General features: G+C 38.5%; 1 protein-coding gene across 3 annotated transcripts in view; it reads left to right on the forward strand.

Moving 5' to 3' along the window:
* The window catches only part of USP39 (ubiquitin specific peptidase 39), a 48,652-nt gene that overhangs the window by 14,979 nt on the left and 6,791 nt on the right, over positions 1-26,882 (forward strand). For all 3 annotated transcript variants that reach the window (XM_090281651.1, XM_090281648.1, XM_090281650.1), the window contains 5 exons: positions 860-1,085; positions 2,369-2,446; positions 4,366-4,433; positions 4,920-5,108; positions 25,579-25,721. In XM_090281651.1, coding sequence (XP_090137777.1) covers positions 860-1,085; positions 2,369-2,446; positions 4,366-4,433; positions 4,920-5,108; positions 25,579-25,721 — 704 coding nt within the window. The remainder of the gene's footprint in view (positions 1-859; positions 1,086-2,368; positions 2,447-4,365; positions 4,434-4,919; positions 5,109-25,578; positions 25,722-26,882) is intronic.

Genomic DNA, 26,882 nt, shown 5'->3' on the forward strand with positions numbered 1-26,882 from the left:
CCGAGTCTGTTCTGTGGTCTCACCCCCACCCCCACTTTTGTAGCTCACATTAATGAGCATGTATTCCTTAATGAACTAACATGGCTGGTATGTGTCTTTTTGCTTAATGAGTTAAAATTTATTTTTATCCCTTTCAACCATTTTCCATTATAACAGTGCATTCATTTTTACTAAATAGTTGTGTGGTTTTATTACCACCTTTTGATGCCACATTTGTGGAGAACATCAAATTTTATTAACATGATTTTAATGTGTATTTGAGAGATGGGGAAATTGTGATCTCCAGATAGTTATCTCTGCCTCAGCCAAATGGATGATGAAAAACATCTGGATTTCTAGCCTTTAATTCCTTATGAATCAAAACATAGTCATTGGCTTAATTAGAGTAAAAGGAAATTATTAAATAAGCTGGTTGGTGGCTAGGGATTTGAATACCTTTAAAAAAAGCAAAACTCAGGTCATTCACGTCAGCAAAGTGTCTGCAGAATTGGACTTTGAGTGAAGCTCAATGTGAAAGATGTTGCATGACAACAGGGTGGGGAGGTTAGGGGTGGAGGGATTGAGGAAAAAGGACTCATGGACATGGACAGTGGTGCGGTGATTGCTGGGGGGAGGGGAATATAATGGAAAAAATGGTAATGGAAATAAATACAATAAAGATTAAATCAAAAAAGAAAGGAAGAAAGAAAGATGTTGCTGTAATGTGAACTCTAAACGTGAGCTCTAAACATGAGCGTTAACTTCTCACTTTTTAAGGCTGTCGCAGGCAGAGCTCTATTGGAAGAGCTTTAGTTGGAAGAACTTGGCTTCCAGGGGCCTTGCAAAGGGGCTTTGGATTAATCAGAGTGTTTGACTCCAGGCTCTCTCTAATGTTCCTCCTCTTCGGAACTACTTCCTGGAAGAAGACAATTATAAGAACATCAAGCGGCCTCCAGGGGATATCATGTTCTTGCTGGTCCAGCGTTTTGGAGAGTTGATGAGAAAGCTCTGGAACCCTCGAAATTTCAAGGCACATGTCTCTCCCCATGAGATGCTTCAAGCTGTTGTCCTTTGTAGCAAGAAGACTTTTCAGATCACCAAACAAGGTAATGAGCAAGTCATTCATATTTTTTGACTGTAAGGCAACAAAACTTACTTCTGCTTTGCCTTGAACCTTATAGTAGCTAGAGTGAGAGATGGGGAAATTGTGATCTCTAGACCAGATTGTTGGATTTATATGCCATTATAAGGAGCTTGGATTATATCCTGACAATAATGGGGAGTTAGTGAAAGCTTTTAAGTAAAGATATGACGTCAGATATGTTTAAAAACATCCTGGCTGAGGAGTGACTTAGAGAGGAAGTCCAATGAATAGCATGGTTAGGTTCCTTGCACTCTTTCCATCAGCCTGCCCTGATCAGATTCCCAAGAGATTTTGAGTGGCTAGAAAATCTGTCTAATTTGGGAAACTAATATGTGTGGCTTAGGTGAAGACCGGGAAGCTGGGAAAAGATAACAACCCTTATTAAGCACTTGCCACCTTTACTACTCCTTTTGTTACGTTGCAGGATAGAATATTTTGACAAACTATTTTGACTGGTTTTATCCCTCCAAACCCAATTAGTTATTGTTACATGAGTAAAGCGGATACTTTGTAGCTCTTGGTACCTAGATCTCATGTGGTATTCTATAGCATCCAGGTCAGTTTATTCACCATTCATTCATGGTGCTAGTAGATTTTAGAGCTGCAGGGATAAGAAACAATTTTTCTCTTCCAGGAGCTCCTATCATAGTGCGGAAGATAGTTACATAAAAATGTGATTGCAAGGTGTTAAGTACTGTGATAGAGAAAGCAAAGTATGCTATGTGATAGAGACTCCATTGGAACATGTGGGAGATGGGCTGAGCATAAGAATGGAGGAAAAGACACCTGAGTTTTAGGTAGAGGGGAGGCAGGTTAGGGGCACTTCAGGTAGAGAGGACACTGGACTGAAAGTGCCTGGCCTACACAGAAGACTGCAATTAGCTGGACCCTTCGATTCTAGGGGAGAATGATGAGACCTGAGTGGATGGAGGTTGGGAGGGAGGTACCAGATTGTTGGGTTTTTATGCCGCTATAAGGAGCTTAGATTATACCCTGAAAATAATGGGGAGTCAGTGAAAGCTTTTAAGATATGACATCAGATGTGTTTAAAAACATTATTCTGGCTGAGGAGTGACTTAGAGGGGAAATTCAGTAATGGCTTTTGGTGGGTGATGAGATATAGATTTGGAGTAGAGCTGATAATTGAATGTCCTGCTTGGATCAGAGAGCCTTGGGAGGGAGTAAAGATCAGAAGACTAAGATCTTGACTTGGAGCATTTAATGGCCAGATCTCTTCTTTTCCAGGGGATGGAGTTGACTTTTTGTCTTGGTTTCTGAATGCTCTGCACTCAGCTCTGGGAGGCACAAAGAAGAAAAAGAAGAGTAAGTCATGCCATTTTGTAAAAGAGCTCTTTTTTGTTTGCTTCCTTTTAAGAACATTTTGCAATTTCCCATCCTTTTCTAATTAACTGTTTAACCTTTTTGTGTTGAGGTGGTATCTATGGACACATGGGCTAAATTTTGTTCCTGAATAGTCCCCTCTCTCTATTTTTCTTTATTAGAATATGGTTAAAGCCAATAGAAATTTTAATTAATTTTTTTTTTTTAAATTTTAGAGAGAGGGGAAGGGAGGGAGAAAGATAGTAATAGAAACATCGATGTAAGAGAGAAACATCAGTTGGCTGCCTTCTGTATGCACCCTGACTGGAAACCAAACCTGCAATCTAGGCATGTGCCTTGACTGGGAATCGAACTGGCAACCTTTCAGTTTGCAGGATGATGCCCAACCAACTGAGTCACACCAGCTGGGGTGCCAGTAGAATTTTTAATAAGTGGAAATGGATATAATTGTGTTCTAGAAATCTTGACCCAATTTCTAACTGAGAGCTGACAATGTGTTGTAGACTACTAGAGTTAATGGGAGGAGGACTCAGTGGGTTGTTTGTTTGGCTTGTAAGTTGACTGGTATTGCAGACTAAAAGTTAGTTCATTGTCCTGAGCCTGTACTTGGAGAAATGAAACTTTCCTCTATACAGATTCTTAGGCTTTAAGTCCCTATGCTCCTTAGCATCCATGTTGGCTTAGCAACGGTTAGACATTTTTAATGACTGCCAATTAATTCAGAGATTGCTGAGCTAGGTGAATCGTTTTGGAGACCTAAGAGTTTTCTTCATGTCTTCTTTCTGTGTTCTGGCGATGTTGGTGTTTTGTTTTGTTTTTTAGTTCTTTTTTATTTATTGATTTGAGAGAGAAAAAGAGAAAGAAACATCAATTTGTTATGCATTCATTGGTTGATACTTGTATGTGCCCTGACTGAAGATCAAACCCGCAACCTTGTTCTTTTAGGAGGATACTCTAACCAACTGAGCTACCTGGCCAGGGTTGTGTTGGTATTTCTTAATGTGGGATTGTGGCCTGGTATTCCTTCTGCTTGGCCCTGTACCTCTACCAAGTGTCCTCAGCCTGTGTACTCTGTCTCAAGTTCTCTGATTTGTGTTCTTGAGAATTGTAGGATCATGTTGTGCTTTCTGTTTCATTTATTTGGTTCTGTTTTGCTCCATTCTTTAGTTTGTCATTTTCATTGCATGGTAATCATTGTCTCCCTTTGCAGGCAACATGTGGTTATGGGAAGTTTCTTGGATGTGCATTTGACCCTTGAACAACATGGTGGTTAGGGGCACTGACCCCTGTGCAGTCAAAAATCCGTGTATAATTTTTGACTCCCCAAAAACTTAACTAGTAATTGCCTATTGTTGACTAGAAGCTTTACCAATAACAGTCGATTAACACATATTTTGTATGTTATGTATTATATTCTTTAAAATAAAGTAAGCTAGAGAAAAGAAAATGTTATGTAGCAAATTGTAAGGAAAACACATTTACAGTACTGTACGTATTTATTGAAAAACATCTGTGTGTAAGCTGACTCATGCAGTTCAAACCCGTGTTCAAGGGTCAGCTGTATCTTGTTTTGCTTGTGAATTTTGGGTGATTCATAAATCTCTGGGGTCTGTAAATTATTTACTCATTTCAAGTGCACTTAATTTTTCTCTTATGGGCGAGGCCCTGTGCTAGAAGGTCAAAGGGTATTTTGTGGAGAAGACAGGCATAAAATTATTTACACCAATAATTATATAAGTACCATGGTGGTATACATTACAAAGGTATTTCTGTGTTTAGTGTTAGCTTTGGGTTTTATGCTAGAAGATGTTAGTTTATTTCAGAAATTCAGAAGTTAGGACTATATTTTGGAAAAGCTTTCCAACCTGATAGAATTTGCATTTTGATTTCTGTTTGTACAGCTATTGTGACTGATGTTTTCCAGGGGTCCATGAGGATCTTCACTAAAAAACTTCCTCATCCTGATCTGGTGAGTAGAGTAGGTTGAACCTGAGTCTCAGACTGAGGGGATGCAGGGTTGACAAAGAGATGCTTAGAGAACCATCGTAGACTCTGACCCCAGGAAGAGGTTCTACAAAACCCCCGCCAAGTGCTAGTTCCCTCAGGTTCTAACCCATTAGTGTGCTTAAGTTTGGGAGTTAGTGGTTGGATAGGGTCTGTTGATTTAAGGGATCTGGCCATTGGGTGGTGCTGGTGTGTTTTTTCAGAAGCTCAGATAAGCTTTCTAGATCAAGCTTTTAAAATAGTCTGGTATTTAAGTAAAATCTCTGAAGAAGATGGAAGCCCATCCATTCTTGCATTAATGTAATCAGGTCATGAAACTGCCCAGTCTGTTGACTTCATTTTAGCATAAAAGGAAGCACAATGTAAATGTAACATTATTTTTTTTTATCTGTGGTGGTCTCTTGTTGCTCACACTACTTCCTTCCTTTTTTTTTTTTTTTTTCATTTTTAGCCAGCTGAAGAAAAAGAACAACTACTTCATAATGATGAATACCAGGAGACGATGGTAGAGTCCACCTTTATGTACCTCACACTGGACCTTCCTACTGCACCCCTCTACAAAGATGAGAAGGAGCAGCTCATCATCCCCCAGGTGCCGCTCTTCAACATCCTGGCCAAGTTTAACGGCATCACTGAAAAGGTAGCTATTTATATACCTGCTGCCCAGCTAATAATACCTCTTTCTCTCTCTTGACTTTTTTCCCCACTTATTTATTCATTGGTTGCTTCTTATTTATTTATTTATTTGTTTATGTTTATTCTATTACGGTTGTCCCAATATTTTTCCCCCTTTGCCTTCCTCTGTCCAGCCAACTCCCGTCTTGACTTTTTAATTTTCTTTTTGTACTTAGAAATCACCACATGTATGTAATGTATTTTATTATAAAGTATATTACTAGGTGAGCCTCCCAGACCCCGTATTGTTTCTAGCTGATTGCCCCACAACTCTTAACTTGAATTATACTGCCCTCTGTATTTCTCAACTGTTCCTTTAAACCTTCTGCCTCTTGTTAGTGTGGAGGAAGGAGGGGTATGTAAGACGGTATAAACTCGCAAAAGTAGGAAAAATTTCCACCTTTTAAAAAATATGACATCAGTATTAAAGTGGTTTAATTCCCTTCTTCATCCTAGATAGATTTAATCCTTTATTAGCAGAGACTCTTGTTTTCACATATTAAATACCAACAAAAAACTAGTTAAGGTAAAAGAGGAGCTTTATTGGAAGGCATCTTAGAGTCTTAGGAAGACTTGAATTGAGCAGGACTTGGAGATGACAGAAACTAAAGTGATGGGGTTCTCAGAAGTGGTGGTCTGTTGACTCTCCCTTACAAGGGCTGCCATTAACCCAATCTCAGTTGCTACACCATGCAGCATCTGCCACTCTGCACCAGGTTCTGAGGAGGGAGTTGAAAGGCCTGCTTGGATCAGGTGTCCTTTCTGGTCAAGGATCCTGTGAATAGGGATCTTTCCTTAAGAAGGGTGTATTGTGAGCAAGGCAGCCACCCCAAGAAATCTCTAAAACACACCTCCCCTGACCTCTGTTACTGTTTCCATCCAATATCCAAGTCAGTTTTCAGGAATTGTTAGTAAGCATAATAAGCAAAATAAGCACTGGGTGACCACGTACAGTTGCAGCTGCCCAGGTTGCCGGCACGTGTATGCACGGGCACACACAAGGTAACAATATCTAAATGTTGTTTCATTTTTGGGAGGTGAAAGAGAGACCTTAAGGCTCATATAGCTCAGTTTCTTTATTTTATTGGCTTTAAGTGACAGACCTGGGAATCTAAATTCATATTTTTCTTCTGACATTTTCAACTATGTTACTTGATCCCTTTTACCACTGTTCAAACTTAATATTAAGATTCCCATGGACCCTCAGTATTGATTTAAATTTATTTTTACTATACTGTTACTTAAATTAGTATAAACTTAAACATTGGTATAAGTTCCTTATGCCTTTAACTCTTAAGCAAGTATAAAATTATAACAAACTTACAAGTTATATGCAAACTAAACTTTGAATCCAATAACAGTGATTAACAGTACTATTATAATGTGTTTGTTAGCTAAAACCAAATTGCTCTTCGGTATGTGAATGTGGTACTAATGTCCATGGTGAAATTATCCCCACCACTCCATGTTTTCTCATTAACTCCTAAGAAATTAATAAGTTAGGCTGTGACATCATTTAGGTTTTTTTTTTTTTAGTTGATTTTAGAGAGAGAGAAAGAGAGACATTGATTTGTTATTCCACTTATTTATGTGTTCATTGGTTGATTCTTGGATGTGCCCTGACTGTGGATCAAACCCATAACCTTGGTGTATTGGGACAAGGCTCCAACCAACTGAGCTACCTGGCCAAGGCTGTTCTTCAAATTTTGAATTTTGATCTTTTCCCAGGCTAGTGATATGATGGGCATTGGCAGCAAGCCACAGCTTCCAACCAGCCATGTAATCACAAGGGTAAATAATTGACACTCTACAGTGTATTCATTGTATTAGATGATTTTGTCCAACTGTAGGTTAATGTAAATGTTCTTAGCACATTTAAGGTATGCTAGGTTAAGCTATGATGTTCGGTAGGTTAGGTGTATTAAATGCATTTTCAGCTTACTATACATATTTTTAGCTTACTGTGATTTTATCCAGATGTAACCCCATCATAAGTTGAGGAGCATCTGTATAATCTAGATACTAGTCCCTTATCAGATGTATGACTTTGTAAATATTTTCTCCCATTGTGTGGATTGCATTTTCACCCTCTTGACAGTATCATTTGAAGCACGAAAGTTTTCAATTTTGATAAAATATGTCTAGTTTTCTTCTGTTATGTGTGCTTTTGCCATGAAATGTAAGGATCCACTCTGGCTGGGTGGCTCAGTTGGTTGGTCATCTTGTACAACAAAAGGTTGTGGGTTTGATCCCCAGTTGGGGAACATATGGGAGGCAATTGATCGATGCTTCTCTCTCACATTAATATTTCTTTCTCCCTCTCCCTGCTTTCCTCTCTCTCTCTCAAATCAATAAAACATATCTTGGGTGAGGATTTTTTAAAAATTAAAAATAATAAGATTCCATTTTAAAATCCCTGCTCATGAATATACCCTTATGTTTTCTTATAAGGCTTTTGTTGTTTTAGTTCTTATGTTTAGGTCTTTAATCCATTTTAAGTGAATTTTTGTATATAGTGTGAGATACAGTGTTCAACTTCATTCTTTTGCATGTGGTTCTGTAGTTGTCCTAGCACTATTTGTTGAAAAGACTTTTTTTTCTCATTGAATTGTGTTGGCATCCTTGTTGAAAAATTATTTGACCATAGACACATGGGTTTAGTTTTGGACTCTCCATTCTACTACATTGATGTATATTTTGCTTTGTAATTAGTTTTGAAGTCAGGAACTGTGAATCCTCCAGCTTTGTTCTTTTTCAAAGAAGTCAGCTGGGTTCTGACAGGGATTATGTTGAATCTATCTGTAGATTATTTTGGGGATTATTGCCATCTTAACATTAAGTATTCTGATTCATGAGCATAAGATGTTTTTATTATTTATATCTTTAATTTCTTGTAACAGTGTTTTATGGTTTTCAGACATAAGTTTTGAACTTCTTTTGTTAAATTTGTTCCTAAATATTTAAATATTTTTATTTATTGATGAGAGAGAGAGAGAGAGAAACATCAATTTGTTGTTCTACTTATTTCTGCATTCACTGGTTGATTCTTGTATGTGCCCTGACCCAGGATCAAACCCACAATCTTGGCATATTGGGACAACACTAACCATCTGACCTACCTGACCAGGGCTATTTCTAAATATTTCACTCTTTTTTATGCTGTTGTAAATGGAATTGTTTTCTTAATTTTAGTTTTGGATCATTAATTACATGTATATAGAAATTCAATTGATTCTTGTATATTAGTTTTTGTATTCGACAATCTTGTTGAACTCTAATTCTAATGGCTTCTTAGTGGATTTCTTAGGATTTTCTGTATACAAGATTGTTATCTGCAAGTAGAGAGATTTACTTCTTTTTTTTTCCAGTTTGGGTGCTTTTTATTTCTTTTTCTTGCCTAATTGCTCTGGCTGGAGCCTCTACTACAATGTCGAATAAAGGTGGCAAAGGCAGACATTTTTTGTGTTCCTGATCTTATGGGAGAGCATCCAGTCTTTCACCATTAAGTGTGATGTTAGATACAGCTTTTTCATAGGTGTCTTTGTCAGGTTTAGGATGTTACCTTTTATTTCTAGTTTGTTGAGTGTTTTCCTCATAATGTTAGATTTTGTCAAATGCTTTTTTGTGTCTAATGAGATTATTGTATGGTCTACAGCTTTTGCTTTTTATTCTGTTAATATGGTACAGTGCATTAATTGACTTTTGGATGTTAAACCACTTATATTTCTGGATAAATCCTACGTAGTCATGGTGTATAATTCTTTTTATATATTGTTAGATTTGGTATGCTAGTATCTTGTCGAAGATTTTTATTTATGGAAATGTCGATCTGTAGTTTTTTGGTGATATCTCTTTCTGGTTTTGGTATCAAGGTAATAATGCTGTAAAATAAGTTCAGAAGTGTTTCCTTCTCTTTCATATTTGGAAAAATTTTTGAAAAATTAGCGTTCATTATTCTTCAGATGTTGGGTAGAAATTATCAGTGAAGCCATCTGGGCCTGGGACTTTCTTTGTGGGTAGTTTTTTTATAATAAAGTCAATCTCTTATAGGTTTATTCAGATTGTTTCTTAAGTTTTGATAGTTTGTGTCTTTCTAGGAATTTGTTTCATCAAAGTTATCTAATGTATTGGCATACCATTGTTCCTAGTGCTCTTTTATCATCATTATTATTTCTGTAAAGTCAGTAATCTCTCCCTTTTCATTTTTTGTTCTGGTAATTTGAGTTTTATTTTTTTCTTTGGTCTAGCTGAAGACTTGTCTTTAAAGAACCAATTTTAGTTTTATCGATGTTTAAAATACTGTTTTTCTATTCTCTATTTCATTAACTTTTGCTCTAATATATTTTGTTTCCATTTTCTTCTTGCTTTGGGTTTAGTTTGCTTTTCTTTTTTTCTGGTGTTTTAAGGTGGGAAGGTATTGATTTGAGGTCTTTTTTTGTTTGTTCAGTATAGGCACTTACAGCTTTAAATTGCATCCCATAGTTTTGTTTTTTTTTTTTAAAGATTTTATTTATTTATTTTTAGAGAGAGGGGAAGGGAGGGAGAAAGAGGGGGAGAGAAGCATCAATGTGTAGTGGCCTCTCATGCACCCCCAACTGGGGACCTGGCCCACAAACCAGGCATGTGCCCTGACTGGGAATCGAATTGGTGATCTTTTGGTTCTCATGTTGGCACTCAATCCGCTGAGCCACACCAGCCAGGGCAGGTATTTTTTTTTTTTTCTAAGATTTTATTTATTTATTTTTGAGAGGGGAAGGGAGGGAGAAAGAGAGGAAGAGAAACACTGATGTATGGGAGAAACATCTCTTGGTTTCCTCCTGCATGCCCCTTAACCAGGGACTGGGCCTGCAACTCATTCATGTGCCCTGACTGGGGATCAAATTGGCAACCTTTTGGCTTTGCAGTACTATGCCCAATCAACTGAGCACACTGGTCAGGGCACATTCCATAAGTTTTTATACATGTGCATCCATTTTTATTAATCTGAAATTATTTTTCCACTTCCCTTTTGGTATCTTTATTCACTGGTTATTTAGGAGTGTGTTTAATTTCCTCCTATTTGTGAGTTTCCCAAATTTATTTCTGTTTCTGAATTTTAATTTCATTTTATTGTGGTCAGAGAACATACTTTGTATTATTTCTCTTTTAAATTTACTGAGGTTTGTTTTATGGGCTAGCATGTGGTCTATCCTGGAGAGTGTTCCACATTACTTGGGAAGAATGTACATTCTGCTGTAGCTGATGGAGTATTTTATATGAGGTCTGTCCAGAAGGTATCCAGCCATGTACTATGAAAAATAGAGACATTTATGACATTTATTATTGAACAAGATACAAGAAACATTGTACATAGGACAGTGATGCCTCAGTCTTCTTCAAAGTAGGCACCTTGAGACCTCACATGGTTCTTCCAGTCGCCATCAGCTGCTCCACCATGTTTCTTGGATCTCATTGGTGGTCTGAAATTTCTTCCCTTTCAAAGGTGGTCTTAGTTTGGGAAAGGCCAGAAGTGACAGGGTGCCAAATCTGGGCTATGAGGGGCTGAATCACCTGCGTGATCTGATGTTTCACCAAAAAACTGCACAAGACGTATGGCATGAGTGGGCACATTGTTGTGATGAAGCTGACAATCACCAGTTGCCCGTAGCTTTGGCCTTTTGACTCATCCAAATAATTTCCATGGAGGAATGCTCAAGCTTAATGCAGAACTGGATGCAGATTTGTTGCTGTACTCGCTCAGTCATTTTGAATACGACAGCCACATAGTGCATGTACTCACTCAAGGGCGTCTTCTTCCCCCACTGACTAATGCAGCGAAGTCATCATTGTTCATGCACGCGCATTCCAGTTCACTCTTCTTGGCTGTCAGGTTACAGTGATGTTGCGTAAACCATTCTCTATTAATGATGGGTGAACCTTTTCCGGATCGACCTTGTATAGCTGTTAGGTTTTGTTGGTTATAATGTTCAAATCTGTTTCTTTGTTGATATTTTGCCTAGTTGTTCTGTTTACTATTAGAAGTGGGGTATTAAAGTCTCCAGCTGTCATTGTTGAATTTTCTATTTTCCTCTCATTTTTGTCAGTTTTTGCTTCATGTATTTTGTTGTTGCTGTTCCTTTTTCATTTCAGTCTTCCTACCCCCGCCCTCTTTGGCAGCCATTAACTTGTTCTCTATATCTGTTTGCATTGTGCTTTCTTTATTCATTTCTTTTGTTTTGTTTTGTTTTAGATATAAGAGAAATTGTATGGTATTTGACTTTCTCTGACTTATTTCACTTAATATAATACCCTCTAGTTTCATCCATATTGTTGCAAATGCTAAGATTTCATTTTTTATTGCAAAATAGTATTTCATTGCATCTTCTTTATCTATTCATCTCCTCATGGACATCTAGGTTCCTTTCATATCTTGGCTATTACTACTAGTGCTGCAATGAACATAGGGGTGCATATACCTTTTTGAATTAGTGAAGTAGAATGCTGGGTCAATAGCAGTTTTATTTTTAATTTCCTGTTGTTTTGCCATATTGTTTTTCATAGTGGTTGTACTAATTTACAATTCTGCCAACACTGTATAGGGGTTTCCCTTTTCTCCACATGCTCACTAGCTCTTGTTATTTGACAACTTATTGATGCTAGCCATTCTGACAGGTATGTGGTGATATCGCATTGATTTTTTGTTTTTTGTTTTTTGTTTTAAGATTTATTTATTTGTAGAAGGGAAGGAGGGAGAGAGAGAGGGAGAGAAACATCAATGTGTGGTTGCCTCTTGCGTGCCCTGAACTGGGGACCTGGCCTGCAACCCAGGCACGTGCCCTGACTGGGAATCGAACTTGTGACCCTTTGGTTTGCAGGCTGGTGCTCAATCCACTGAGCCATACCAGCCAGGGCTCATGGTGGTTTTAATTTTAATTTCCCTGATAATTAGTGACATCGAGCATCTTTTCATATGTCTGTTGACCATCTGTATATCCTCTTTAGAGAAATGTCTATATGGGTTCTTTGCTCATTAAATAAATTATGTAAATAAATTTAAAAATATTAAAAATTTGACTTGCGGCCAAGATGGAGGCCTAGACTGACACACTCTGTCTCCCTCCACAACTAAGAAGGAATACAACTACCACAAAAACCAGAAATAACCAGAAGTTCCGGAAAATAAAGCTGAATGGAAGTTCAGCACATGAAGTTATAAAGAAGTGGTGCTCGTCTGGACGGGTAGGAGGGATGAAGCCAGGGCGGAGAGGTCAAGTTATGCTGGAGGCGACGGTGGCAGGACAGTGGTAAGCACAGACACCTATATTTAAGGGGAGGTGAGAAGCGCCTGGGGAGTACCCTCGGCTGCAGACCAAACCTGTCAGCTCGCAATCCCAGCGTCGGGGAAAGTAGACCCCCATTGCCTTGGACAGTGAGGGCCGGAGGGCTTGGGTACAGAGGAGGAGGCTCCCAGTCTGTCAGCGGAGAGTGAACGGCAGGAATCCATCTTGGACCTCCACCCCCACACAAAGTGCCAAAGAGTGGTGAGAAGGGTCGCCTGGTAGTGACAAGTGCATGGGGCTCTGCCCCCTATAGTGTAGGAGGTGTGACAGCCCTGCCCAGGAAGCAAAGGTAAACACAAAACTGTCAGGATGGCACAGATCATGATAGAGATCCTGGTGATGCAGCTGACCAGACAGCAAATATCTAATCTAACGAAGCAGCAGATAGGAAATCTTTCTGAGGCACAGTTCAGAGCTTTGATTCTACGAATGCCTACAGACCTAACAGCAGATCTGAAATAAGACAGGGAAGGAATGAAGGCTAGCCCTGCTGAAATAAATGAAAACACATATGAAACAAGTGGTGAAGGAAAGAAAACCAGGGATCAAATCAACAAATCGAAACATAGGGAAGGAACAAACAATCAACCAGTGCAGAAAGAGGAAACGAAAAGTGAGGAAAATGAGAAAAGGCTCAGAAACCTATGGGACAGCTGTAAACGGGCCAACATCTGAATCATAGGGTTGCCAGAAGGTGAAGAAGAACTAGAAATTGAAAAATTATGTGAAAAAATAATGAAGCAGAACTTCCCTAACTTGGGGAAGGAAATAGACTTACAGGTCTAGAAAGCACGGAGTTTTCCAAAAAAACTGGACCGAAGGAGAACCACACCAAGAAACATTATAATCAAAATGTCAAAAATTAAGAATAAAGAGAATCCTAAAAGCATCAAGAAAGAAGAAGAGAATTATGTACAAAGGGGTCCCAATAAGGCCATCAGCTGATTTCTCAAAAGAAACTGCAGGCAAGAAGGGACTGGCAAGAAATATTCAAAGTAATGAAAAGGAAAACCTACAACCACGATTACTCTATCCAGCGAAGCTATCATTCAGAATAGAAGGGCAGAGAAAGTGCTTCCAGGACAAAGTAAAACTGAAGGAGTTCATCAGATCCAAACCACTGTTATATGAAATGTTAAAGGGACTTGTTTAGGAGAAGGAGGATCAAAACTATGAACATTAAAATGAAAACTGTATCACAACAACCAACAAGAGAATCTAGGGAATCGAAACAAAGGCAAACTAAGTAGGCAAGGAGAGTGGAAAAAGAATTATAGGTATGGGGAACATTTTGTAGGGAGGAGAAAGGGAGGGAGATGGTACAGGAATTAGGAAGCATAGTAGGAGGGAGTGGGGTAGACAGGAAGATATTGAAAAGAACTATATGCACAACCAATGGGCATTGACTAAGGCAGGGGACAACTGTAGGGGGGGGTCACTGGGTGGAGGGGAACAAATGGAAAAGAAATTGAGACAACTGTAACAGCATAATCAATAAAGCATATTAAAAAATTTTAAAAATATTAAAAATTTTATTTATTTTTAGAGAGGGGAAGGAGGGGAGAAAGAGAGGGAGAAAAACATCAATGTGTGAGAGAAACATTGATTGGGTTGCCTCTTGTACACCTCCAACCGAGGACATGGCCCTTACCCCAGGCATGTTCCTTGGCTAGGGATTGAACCAGTGACCTTTTGGTTTACACATCAGTCAGGGCCTCTGCTCATTTTTTAATTGGATGTATTTTTATTGTTGTTAAATTGTATGAATTTCTTAAATAGTTTAGATATTAATCCCTTATCAGATATATAATTTACAAATATCTTCTCTCTTCAGTAGGATGTCTTTTTGTTTTGTTGATGTTTCCTTCATGGTGTGAAACTTTTTAGTTAGAAAGTCACCCAATTTCATTTTTTTGCCTGTGTCCAGTTTTTCCAACATTAATTACTGAGGAGACTGTCTTTACCCCATTGTATATCTTGCCTCCTTTGCTATAGATTGACTGTGTAAGTGAGGATTTATTTGTGGGCTCTCTATTCTGTTCCATTGATCTCTCTCTCTCTGTATATTTTTATGCTAATACCATCCTATTTTGATTGTTGTAGCTTTACAGTATAGTTTGTTATCAGGAAGGGTGATACCTCCCATTTTGTTCTATCTCAAAATTTCTTTGGCTCTTTGGGGTCTTGTGTCTTCATATTAGGATTAATTGTGCTAATTTGGATAAGAATGCCATTGGTATCTTAGTAGGAATTGCATTGAATCTGTATACTGCTTTAGTTTTTAAGGACATTTTAATAATATTAATTCTTCCAATCCATGAGCCAAGGTATCTTCTTCCATTTATTTGTATCTTCTTTAGTTTCTTTTTAAAATGTGGTAGAGTTTTCAGAGTACAGGCCTTTCACTTGTTTGGTTAAACTTATTCCTAGTTAGCTTATGCTTTTTGATGCAATAGTAAATGGAATTTGACATACAATTTTATTTATCAGGTGAACATCCTGTGGGTACATGGCCTGGGTCAGGGGAGACTCTGTCCTGCAGAGGTTTCGGGATCATGGATGAGGAGAAATGAATTAATCCAGACACTGATGTCTGTCTGGGAGGAAGAGAGGTGGCAGTTCTCTCTAGAGAAGAAAAGCCCTGAATTCCCTTTCCTTGTGTCTTTTATTGAGAAGGGTATATATAGGGGTATACAATCAGGATACATAAAACCACCAATTAAGCCCAAATGCTTCAATTACTATTAACTTCTAGGGATTACGGATAACAATAAAAGGAGCACCGTGATCACTTTAGGTCATGGTCTGCCGGATTCTCTGGCACCAAAGGATCACCAGGTGAGAGCAGAGCAAGCTTCAAAGCATAATATATACTCTTTAAGCCTGATTTCCCACGGGGACCCCCGGTGCAATTATCGGATCATGCCTGCCTCCAGCTTTCCCAGTTTTCCGGTTGAGACTTATAGGCTTTTTGCAAGGCCTAACTCACAGGAGGGCTACAGTTCCTGATACTACACAAAGTGTTCCCCTATACACCCCAGTGATTAGACATTACATTACTTACTAAGTGATCATTCCAGTAAATCTTGTACCCATCTGACACCATACATAGTTATTAGAATATTATTGACTACATTTCCTGTGCTCCTCTTTACATCCCCATGGCTATTCTGTAACAGCCAATTTGTACTTCTTAACACCTTCACCTTTTTCACCCATCCCCACCAACCCTGGGATTATTATCTTAATTTCTCCTTATGATTTTTATTATTGGTATATAGAAATGCAAAAGGTTTCTTTATATTGATTCTGTAACTGCAATTTTACTGAATTCATTTATAAGTTCTAATAGTTTTTTTTTTTTTTTTTTTTTGGTGGAGTTGTTAGGGTTTTCTGTATAAAGTATCATGTCATCTGCAAATGAGATTTTTCTTTTTCCTGTTCAATTTCCTTCCTCCCTTCCTCTCTTCCTTTCTTCATTTTTCTGTCTAATTGTTGTAGCTTAGACTTCCAATATTATGTTTTTTTTTTTTTTTTTTAATCCTCACCTGAGGACATGCTTATTGATTTTAGAGGGGAAGGGAAGGGGCGAGAGAGGGAGAGAAACAGCCCAGGCATGTGCCCTGACCAGGAATGAAATCTGTGACCTTTTGGTTTACAGATGATCCTCTAACCAACTGAGCCACACCTGCCAGGGCCCAATATTATGTTGAATAAAAGTGGTTGTAGTGGGAATCCTTGTCTTGTCCCTGATTTTAGGGAAAAGCTTTCAGCTTTTTACTAGTGAGTATGCTGTTAACTCTGGGTTCGTCATATATAGACTTTATTATGTCGAGATATCTTCCTTTTATCCCCACCTTCTTGAGAGTTTTTATCATGAAAGGATGTTGAATTTTGTCAAATGCTTATCTGCATCTATTGAGATAATCTTATGGGTTTTGTCTTATTTTGTTAATGTGATGTATCATGTTGATTGATTTACTGATGTTGAATCATCTTTGCATCTTTGGAATGAATCCCATTTGGTCATGGTATATAAATCTTTTAGTGTATTGTTGAATCTGACTTGCTGATACTTTGTTCAGAATTTTTGCATTTATATTCATCAAGGATATTCGCCTGTAATTTTCATTTTTTGTAATGTTTGGTTTTGGTATCAGGGTAATGCTGGCTTTGTAGTATGAATGTGGCAGCGTTTCTTCATCTTTAATTTTTTGAAATAGCTTAGAAAGGATAAGTATTAATTCTTTGAATGTTTGATAGAAATCACCTGTGGAGCCATCTGGTCCTGGACTTTTCTATTTGTTGGGAGTTTTTTGCTTCCATTTCATTGTTAGTAATCAATCAGTTTGGATTTTGTATTTCTTCTCTGGTTTAGTCTTGAAAGGTTAAACATACTTCTAAAAAAATTACCCATTTTTCTTTTTTTTAAATTTAAGATTTTATTTACTTTCAGAGAGAGCGGAAGGGAAGGAGAAAGAAAGCGATTACATTGATCAGTTGCTTCTCGCACACGGGGGACCTGGCCCACAACCCAGGCATGTGCCCTAACTGGGAATCAAACTGGCGACCTTTTGGTTTGCAGGCTTGCATTCAATCCACTGAACCACACCAGCCAGGGCAAGAAAATTATCCAGTTTTCTAGATTATTATGTTTGTTGGTGTATAATTGTAGTTTTCTTTAGTGATTCTGTTTCTGTGGTGTTGGTTGTAACTTCTCTTTCATTTATGATTTTATTTATTTGGGTTCTCTTTGATTTCTTGATGGCTAAAGGTTTGTCAGTTTTGTTTATTTTTTCAAAGACCAGCTCTTAAAGTTAATATTGATCTTTTCAATTGGTTTTCAAATTTCTATTTTATTTATTTTTGCTCTGATCTTTTTTTGGGGGGGGGTGTTGTTTATTCTTTTTCTACTTCCTTTAAGTGTAGAGTTAGATTGTTTATTTGTGATTTTTCTTGTGTCATGAGATAGGCCTGTATAGCTATGACCTTCCTCCTCAGAACTGCTTTTGCTACATCCCATACATTTTGAAAAGTTATGTTTTAATTTTTATTTGTTTCAAAACAGTTTCTGATTTCCTCTTTCAGACATTGGTTGTTTAGTAGCACCTTATTTAGTCTCCATTGTATTGGTGTTTTTTCCAGTTATTTTCCTGCAGTTGATTTCTCATTTCATGATATTGTGTCAGAAAAGATGCTTGATATGATTTTGATTTCAGTCTTCTTGAATTTATTAAGGCTTGTTTTGTGGCCTAATGTGTTCAGTCTTGGAAAATGTTTCATGTGAACTTGAAAAAAAAATGTATTGTGCAGTCTTTGGATGAAAGTTTCTATAAATGTCAGGTTGATTTGGTCTAATGTTACATTTAAGGCCATTATTTCCTTAATAATTTTCTGTCTGGATGATCTGTTTATTGATGTGAATAGACTATTGAAATCTCTCATTATTATTGTATTACTGTGGATTTCTCTATGTCCATTAATAATTGCTTTATATATATAGGTGCTTCTATGTTGAGTGTGTAGATACAGTATTCCCTTACTTATCACGGGTATTACGTTCTAGGTCCCCCCACCCCCCTGCGAAGTTAGGAACCTTACATTTATTCTACACTCTTAAACCTACGTAACTTTAACAACATACGTGTATTTACAATTGTTATATCCTTTTATTGGATTAACCCCTTTATAATGATGAAATGTTTTTTTGTCTCTTTCACAAGTTTATTATCTGATATTATTGCTACTTCAGCTTTATTTTCATTTCTCTTTGCATGGAATATCTTTTTCTACCCCGCTACTTTCAAGCTCTTATGGTTTTTTTTTTTTTTTTTTTTAAGGGAGTCTCTTGTAAGCAGCATATAGTTGGGTCATGTTTTATAATCCATTTGGACACCGTGTGTCTTTTTGTTGGGATATTTAATCCATTTATATTTAAAGTAATTAATGATAAGTTTGTACTTACTGCCATTTTGTTAATTGTTTTTGGTTGTTTTTATAGTTACCCTGTTTCTTTCTTCTGTTGATCTCCTATGGTTTTATGGTTTTCTTTAGTGTTTTGTTTGGGTTCCTTCTTCTTTCTTCTTTGTATATCTTTTGTAGGTTTTAGGTTTGTGGTTAGCATGAGGTTTATGTATATCATTCTGTATCTACAGCAGTCTATTTTAAGCAGATAGGCATTTTTAGTTTGAATATATTCTGTAAGGACTACATTTTTACTTTCCATGCTACTGTTTTTAAAAAAATATATTTTATTGATTTTGTTATTACAGTTGTGCCAATTTGTCCCCCTTTGCCCCCCTCCACCCAGTACCCCCATTTCCTCCAGCAATCCACCCCACCCTTAGTTCATATCCCTGGGCTATGCATAACTTATTTGGCTATTTCATTTTCTATACTGCTCTTAACATCCCTCTGTCTATTTTGTACCTACCAATTTGTGCTTCTTAATCCCTACATCTTTACCCCCATTCTACCCTTTCTTCCTCCCAACTGATAACCCTCCAAATGATATCCATATCTATGAATCTATTCCTGTTCTGCTTGTGTGCTTAGTTTGTTATATGGATTCAGGTATTGATAGTTGTGAACTTATTGCCATTTTAATGTTCATCATTTTGGTCTTCTTATATAATTTCCTTTAGCATTTCATATAATAATGGCTTGGTGATGATGTACTCATTCAGTTTTACTTTTTCTGGGAATCACTATATGCCCTTCAAATCTAAATGGTAGCTTTGCTGAATAGAGTAATCTAGGTTGTAGGTCCTTGTTTTTCATCACTTTCCATACTTCTTGCCAGTCCCTTCTTGCCTGCAGTTTCTTTTGAGAAATCAGCTGACAGCCTTGTGGGAACTCCTTCGTAGGTAACTCTCTGCTTTTCTCTTGCTGCTTTTAAGATTCTTTATCTTTAACCTTTGGCTTTTTAATTATGATGTGTCTTGGTGTGGTCCTGCTTGAGTCCAGCTTGTTTGGGACTCTCTGTGCTTCCTGAACTTGTATGTCTATTTCCTTTGCCAAATTGGGGAAGTTTTCTTTCGTTATTTTTTCAAATAAATTTTCAATTTCTTGGTCTTCCTCTCTCCTTCCAACACCGTTATGATTTGAATGTTGGTACATTTAAAGTGTCTCAGAGGTTCCTAAGCCTCTCCTTGTTTTTTGAATTCTTTTTTCTTCCTGCTGTTCTGATTGAATGTTCCTTCCTTCCTTGTGTTCAGAATCATTGATTTGATTCTTGGCTTCATTCCCTACACTGTTGGTTCCCTGTAAATTTTTCTTTATTTCATTTAATGCAACCTTCATTTCTGCTGGGTCTCTTATGTTGCCTGGAGTATATTGATAACCTGTGTTTTGAACTGTGCATCAGATAGTTCGCTTATCTGCATTTCATTTAGTTATTTAGTTCTTTTTTGGAGTCTTGTTCTGTTCTTTCATTTGGCCCATATTTCTTTGTCTCCTCATTTTGACAGCCTCCCTGTGTTTGTTTCTGTGTGTTAGGTAGAGCTGCTTTGACTCCCTATCTTAGTAATGTGGCCTAGTGTAGAAAAGCGCACCGATTAGTTGGATGGGTTGAGCCTTAGGTAATTGCCAGGGCAGGACAACCCATGTCACTGCTCTGTTGTTCTGTGTAGCAGAGGGCTCAGGGAGGGAACAAATTCATTGCCTGGCCTCTGTAGTTTTGGCATAGGTAGAAGCTGTCTCCTGGCACTTGCCCTGTTGCCAATCACTTCACTTTCTCCCCATATGTCACTGGTGCCCTTCCAGCTGCCGCCCTGGAGCTGAATCCCAGAGGGGGTGGGTCTGTGTGAGTCCTAAGTCCATTGCGGACCCTTTAAGAAGGGTCTCTTGAGAATCCTGCAGTTTCTTCTGCTGTCCCAGTCCCCGTTGGTTTTTACAGCCGGAAGTTATGGGGACTTATCCTGGTGCTGGAACTCTGGGCTGGGTGATCTGGGGCTGGACTCCCTCACTCACGAGGTATCCATCCTGATTTTTATCCACTGCACATGGATGTGGGACTGCCCATTCCTGTCTCTGCACCTCTCCAACTCTCTGTGCCTCCCTACATCTCTGTACTTCTTCGTATCTCTGCCTGTCCTACCTGTCCAGATGAATGTGGCTTGATTTTCTGACAATTCTGGGTGATACCTGTTTTGTAGTCTAGTTGTATTTCTTGCTATAATTGTCTAGGTTGTGAGTTCCTTTCCTTTTGGACTTTAAAAGTGTCCTGCCACTTCTTTCTGTCTGTAAAGTTGCTGCTGAGAAATTAGCTGTTAGCCTTATGGGGTTTCCTTGTATATAATTTGTTGTTTTCCCCTTGCTTCCATCAAGACTGTCTTTTATCTTTAACATTTGCCATTTTAAATATGATATGCTTTGGTGTGGGTCTCCTTAGATCCATCCTACTTGGAACTTTCTGTGCTTCCTGGACGTGGATGCCTGTTTCCTTTCCAAGATTAGGAAAGTTTTCAGCCATTATTTCTGAAGTTCCTTTTCTTTCTTTCTTCTCTGCTAGGATTCCTATAATGCTAATGTTTGAGTGCTTGATGTTATCCTAGACACCTTAACTTAGCCTCATTTTTAAAAAATTTTAAAAATTTTTTGCTGTTCTGTTTCATTGATTTCCATTAATCTGTCTTCCAGGTTGCTGATACACCCTTCTTTATTAGCTAATCTGCTGTTGATTCCTTCTAATATGTTTTTCTTTCACTGCAGTTATTGTATTCAGGTCTGCTTGTTTCTTTATTATACTCTCTTTGTTGAAGTTCTCCCTAAATTCATCTATTCTACTTGCAACTTTGGTGAGCATCCTTATGACCATTTCCTTGAATTCTTTATCAGGCAAATCACTTATTTCCATTTTCTTAGGGTTTTTTTCTGGAGCTTTTTATTCTTTCATTTGAGAGATATTCTTATTTTCATTTTCTTTCACTTTGTATATTTGTTTATATGACTTAAACAAAATAGCTATCTTTCCCAGTCTTGAAAAAGTGGCCTTATGTAGAAGTGGTCTCTGTAGGCTATGTATGATGAGTATTTTTGGCAGGTCAGTAGGAGCCAAATGGGTGCCTAAAGTGTCTGGGGCACTGGCCTACCAAGTTGGAGCAGCTCTGGTTGGGAATGCCAGGTGTGTGTAGTAATGCTATGTTGATCCTGCTTGCTTCCTTTGTTCAGGGTTGAAATGAGCTCAGGCATTGAGTCCAAAATGCACTGTGGTGACCTTGTAGGTAGGCCAGAGCACCTGGATAGAACTGCCTGCCTTGTTGAGGTGGAGGGGAATGTAAACAATACATTCGCCTGCACCTCCCACCCTGGAGAAATTTCAGTACTCAGAGAGCTCCCGCAACTACCGGCCTTCTGTATACATTCTCTTATTTGCTGCACAGAAAGTGATCTTGTGAAGAAGTGACCTCTATGTAGGTTTTTTGTGCTGGGTAGTTTTGGAAAGCCAATTAGAGTGGGGCAGGTGCTTATAGTGCCTGGGGCACCAGCCTGGTGGGCTGGAGCAGCTCCTGGCAGGAAGCTGCCAGGTGCATATGGTGACACCCTGTTCCTGCTAGCTCCCTTTGGAGGCACAAGGATCTCAGCAATGTAGTTGGGAATACTCTGCATGATCTTGCAGATAGGCCAAAGCATTTGAAGAGAGCTTTTACCCACCCTATCCAAGAATAGGGGGAAGAAAACAATGGCGCTCACCAGCTTCTCCAGCCTGGAGAGTTTCTGCAGCTCCTGAAGGACTCCTTAGGCTTCCCAGCCTCTTCTCTTAGGTCTCTTCTCTTTCCCTATTTTATTATTTGGAAGCTGTTCATTTAGTTCTTAGTTGTCTTGCATATTGCGTGAATATTTATGGAAAGAGACGCAGAGATAATTCCAGCAAGCAGGATGAGTGGCCAGCTACGCATGGAGGGCTGTGGCTCGCTCAGGCCATCAGCAATTGTTCACAGCCCTCCGTTTCTTTTATTGGGTTGCAGAAAAAAAAATTTTTTAAGTAAAACTAAATAGAAACTAAAAAGGCTTACATGGTAACAAACATTCTTTCCACTAAAAGGAATAAACATTAACCTATAGAACTACAGAACTAAAAGGCTTACATGATTCCACTAAGAGGAATAAACATTAGCCTATAGAGCTACAGAGCAAAGTGGTAAATTAAAAAGGTCCAAGGGTCTGTTCCACATCCGATATAGTTGCTAGGAGAGAGGAAACACTAATTTTCAAGCTTCTTTGTTCTTAGAGACTTGTAAATCGGCCCCCAAGAATCGTGTGCGAGTAAGGGTCCAAGAGTCCGCACCATTCGATGTTACCACTCTGGGAAGCAGGCTTAGGTCTTCAGCCCTCTTTGTTCCCTGGATTCCGTGACCCAGCCACCAGGAGCCGCGTGCAGCTGCTCCCGCCGGCAAGACTCGTTTGCAAGTTCTGGCAAGCTGAGGTCACAGGACACCTGGGCGGGGGGGCCCGCTTGCAGGCCCCCCCGGCAGAGGGCTTGTGACTTTCGCCTACACTTGCAGGAGTAATTGTTCCCCCTATACATGTATATTTGAGTTTGCTCATGGGAGGGGACTTATTTCGCATACTCCTACACAGCTGCCACTTTGGACCTCCCATTGCTTCATGTATTTTGGGCACACATTGGAACTTAGCTTCAGCAACAGTAGCTGGAGGCAGAATGAGAAATGCTGACATCCTGTCTCTCCTGGGAAGATAATCTGGAAACCAGGGGAGGGAGTCCTATGTTGTTTGTTGTACCAGTGTGGAGAGGAGTTTACATTTCACTGAGTTAGGAGGGAGAGGAAGGGACAGGTCTTGGCTCAATTACCACAGACTCTCATTTCTTACTAAATTAGGTTTTCTTTTAGTAACATTCGAGAGAAAAAATATTTTCTTTAGCCCTGGCCAGGTAGCTTAGTTGGTAAGAGTGTTGTCCCGCTACTCCAAGTTTGTAGGTTCAATTCCGGTCAGGGCATATACAAGAATCAACCAATGAGGGCAGAAGGGGACATATAGGGACTAAATGTTAATGGAAAAAGAATACAATAAAGATTAAATTAAAGAAAAGAAAGTGAAAAGGCAAGCCACAGAGTAAGAAGATATGTGCAATAAAGGCATCCAACAATATATTGCAATTAAAATATAGTGAGAATTCTTACAAATTAAAAATATAAAAGCTGCAATAGAAAAATGACCAAAAGACTTAAGCACTTCACAAAAGAGGATATTTAAATGGCTTATAAATACGAGGGGAAACCCCCCCAAACCCCAGAATTTATTTATAAAAAATTTATTCTCACGTGTTTAAACTTCATTCACCTTCAAAGTATTCTCCATTTGATGCAGTATACATCTATTGAGATTTTTTTCCCAAAATAAAATTAAAAAAGGAATCAACCAATGAATGCATAAATATGTGGGACAAAAAACCAATCTTTCTTTCTCTTCCCCTTTCTCTCTTTAAATCAATAAATAAAAGTTTAAAAGAAAAAAGCCCTGGCCAGTGTGGCTCAGTGGATTGAGCATCAGCCTATGAAACAAAAGGTTGACAGTTCAATTCCCAGTCAGGGCACATGCCTGGGTTGCAGGTCGGGTCTCCAGTTCAGGGCGCGCGAGAAGCAGCTACACATTGATGTTTCTTTCCTTCTCTTTCTCCCTCCCTTTCGCTTTCTCTAAAACTCTTAGTTGATATTTTATTTTATTTTTAAAGCCCTAAAAGGAAAGGAACCCACCACCTAGACAATTTATCCAGCAAGTTTATAATTTAGAATTGAAAAAGAGTTTCCCAGACAAACAAAAACTAAAGGAATTCATCACCATTAACACAGCTTTACAAGAAATGTTAAAGGATCTCCTTTAAGCAGAAAAAGAAAGGCCCTAACCAGAAAATATGAGAAAGAGGAAAAAAAAACCCTTACAGGTAAAGCTAAACATTTAATAAATATAGTGAATTTAATAAACATAGTGAATCAGACATTTATTTAAAAAGCTACTAAAGCCTTGGGTGGTGTGACTCAGTGGATTTGAGTGCCAGCCTATGGACCAAAAGTGGGAGAGAAACATCAATGTGCAAGAGAAACATCAATTGGTTATTTATTTATTTTTAGAGAGCAGGGAAGGGAGGGAGAAAGAGAGAGAGAAACATCAATCAGTTGCCTCTTGCACGCACCTAAACGGGGACCTGGCCTGCAACCCAGGCATGTGCCCTTACCAGAAGTTGAACTGGTGACCTTTCAGCCTGCAGGATGACACCAACCCACTGAGCTACACTAGCCAGGGCTTATTTGCTATTTTAGAAGGTCATCATTTCAGGTGGTTTTGGAGTATGTGTATTCTAAATTTTTTTAAATCCTAATTTTAAATTAAAATATTTTTCTGGGAAACTTGGGGTCTGGGAAGGAATCTGTTGTTACCTCCAGACTCACCCACTCCAGAGAGTGATGTTCTCATTGATTTTTCTTCTCTGGTTATGATTAGTTTTTACTCCTGTCTTTTAGTTTTTACTGTACTAAATTGTATTGTGTTAATGGAAAAATAAATTTATGTGCACTATCTTGAGCTGGGTAGATTGTCCTTCAGCACTCTATTTCTTCGAACATGCTGAGTGAATCCTCAGTAAATGCTGCCTGATGGATTGCACTTGACCCACCAGTCTTGTGACCTTTGAGGAGGAAGGAGTGTGGGCAGTGTTGGAATACCCTCAGTGATGAGGGCGAGGGTCCGCGTTGCTTCAAAAATATCTGTTCCATGGGTGCATGCATCTAATGGTCAGGAGGTTCTCCCTTATTTTGAATTAAGAGAGGCTTCCATGGTTTTAATTCTGCTGCTTTTTACAAGTTCTCTTTTTCTCTTGACATTTTTGTTTTCCTTGTAGAAATGGACACCTACATTATTGTGGTTAGAGTTCAGCAGCATGATCATGTGCTGGCTGAAACATAGCCCACAGTTGGGGTAATTTAGTTAGCTTTAGCCAAAGTTCTCTTCTAAGCCTTGTACATGGCTTCTGGGGTCAGGTGTCTTGTGAATTCTAAGTGAAAGGCAAAATTATACAAAAAATTCAAACCAAAACAAAACTCATGCCCCTGCTCTGGTACTCGAGCACTAATTTGATAATTTTCTTTCTATCTCTAGGAATATAAGACTTACAAGGAGAACTTTCTGAAGCGCTTCCAGCTTACCAAACTGCCTCCATATTTAATTTTTTGTATTAAGAGATTCACTAAGAACAATTTCTTTGTGGAAAAGAATCCAACTATTGTCAATTTCCCTATTACGTGAGTATTAACCTGCTTCACTTTCTTTTAGGGGCGGTGAGCCTGAATTTCTTTTCATGTTTTTGTATCACTATTGATTTTGGACTGTTTAGGTGGGGATTGCAAGGAATGCAGCCTATGCACACTATATAAGTTAAGAATTTTTATTTGAAGTCTATAAATATTTCAAGGGCCTCAAGGATAGATGTTTACATGGAAACTATTCCCCTTTTCCCTTCTTTCCTGTTGCTTGCTGAGAATTGTAGTCTTTCATTGTAGAGAAAAACAGTTGATAAAAGTAGGATAGGACAGGTAGGATTCTACCTAGCTTTGAAAATAATCCTGAGCAGTTCAAGGTCATATATTTTCAAGTCATCACATCTTCTTGCACATTGTAGTTAGGTATGGACAGTGAGGGCAGCTCCAGATTAGTTTTTCATTTTGGGGTCCTTTTATCTTATTTTTTCTCCAGAGGGTAAAGTGGGTGTATTCAATTTCTCCCTGTTGATGAGGAAGTTGCAAATTTTGATGTATGATCTTATTTTTAATGAACCATGCTGTTGTCTCTTTATGAACATTTATGAGTATTTTATTACAAAATTGGGAGGTGTTGTACCAGGTGCTTTACTTTCCCACCTTCTAATTCAGAAAGCTCCTGGAAAGCCCTTTTCAGGTAGGCAGTTGGCTTTTAGTTCTCAAGAGACATGGTTTTTCACTTGCTGAAGAAGGTATCTCTGCGTACATGGAGAAACGTGGTTGTGGGGCTGGCAGGAAGAAATGTGGGTCTTTGTGTATTGGCCTTTAGCTAAGGTAACAGTTTCTTATTGAGAAGGATTTGGATGAATATATGATAGGACTAACATGATGTTTAGTTCAGTAGTTTTTTTTTGTTTTTTTTTAAGCCTTCACAAAGTAGTATGGGAGCTGTAATGGACAAATACTCTTCTCTTTCTACCTCCATCCCCCGCATTTACTCAGTTGCCCAAACTACCAGGACTGCCAATTTTCTCCATTGGAAATAGTTCCAGTTCTGAACTCTCTTTAGTGTTTAAGAGGGTAGTATCTAAAATTAAAGAGGTCTGTTGCAAAAAGGGAAGCAATGGGCAGCGACAGCTTGTCCCGGCTAACCTCCTGAACCTGTCCCCGAGATCCCCTTTCCTCTGACCTTCCAGTGAGCTAAAG

The sequence above is a fragment of the Furipterus horrens genome, unplaced genomic scaffold, assembly GCF_987537825.1.
Source record: "Furipterus horrens unplaced genomic scaffold, mFurHor1.1.pri manual_scaffold_6, whole genome shotgun sequence".
In the NCBI taxonomy this organism is placed as follows: Eukaryota; Metazoa; Chordata; class Mammalia; order Chiroptera; family Furipteridae; genus Furipterus; species Furipterus horrens.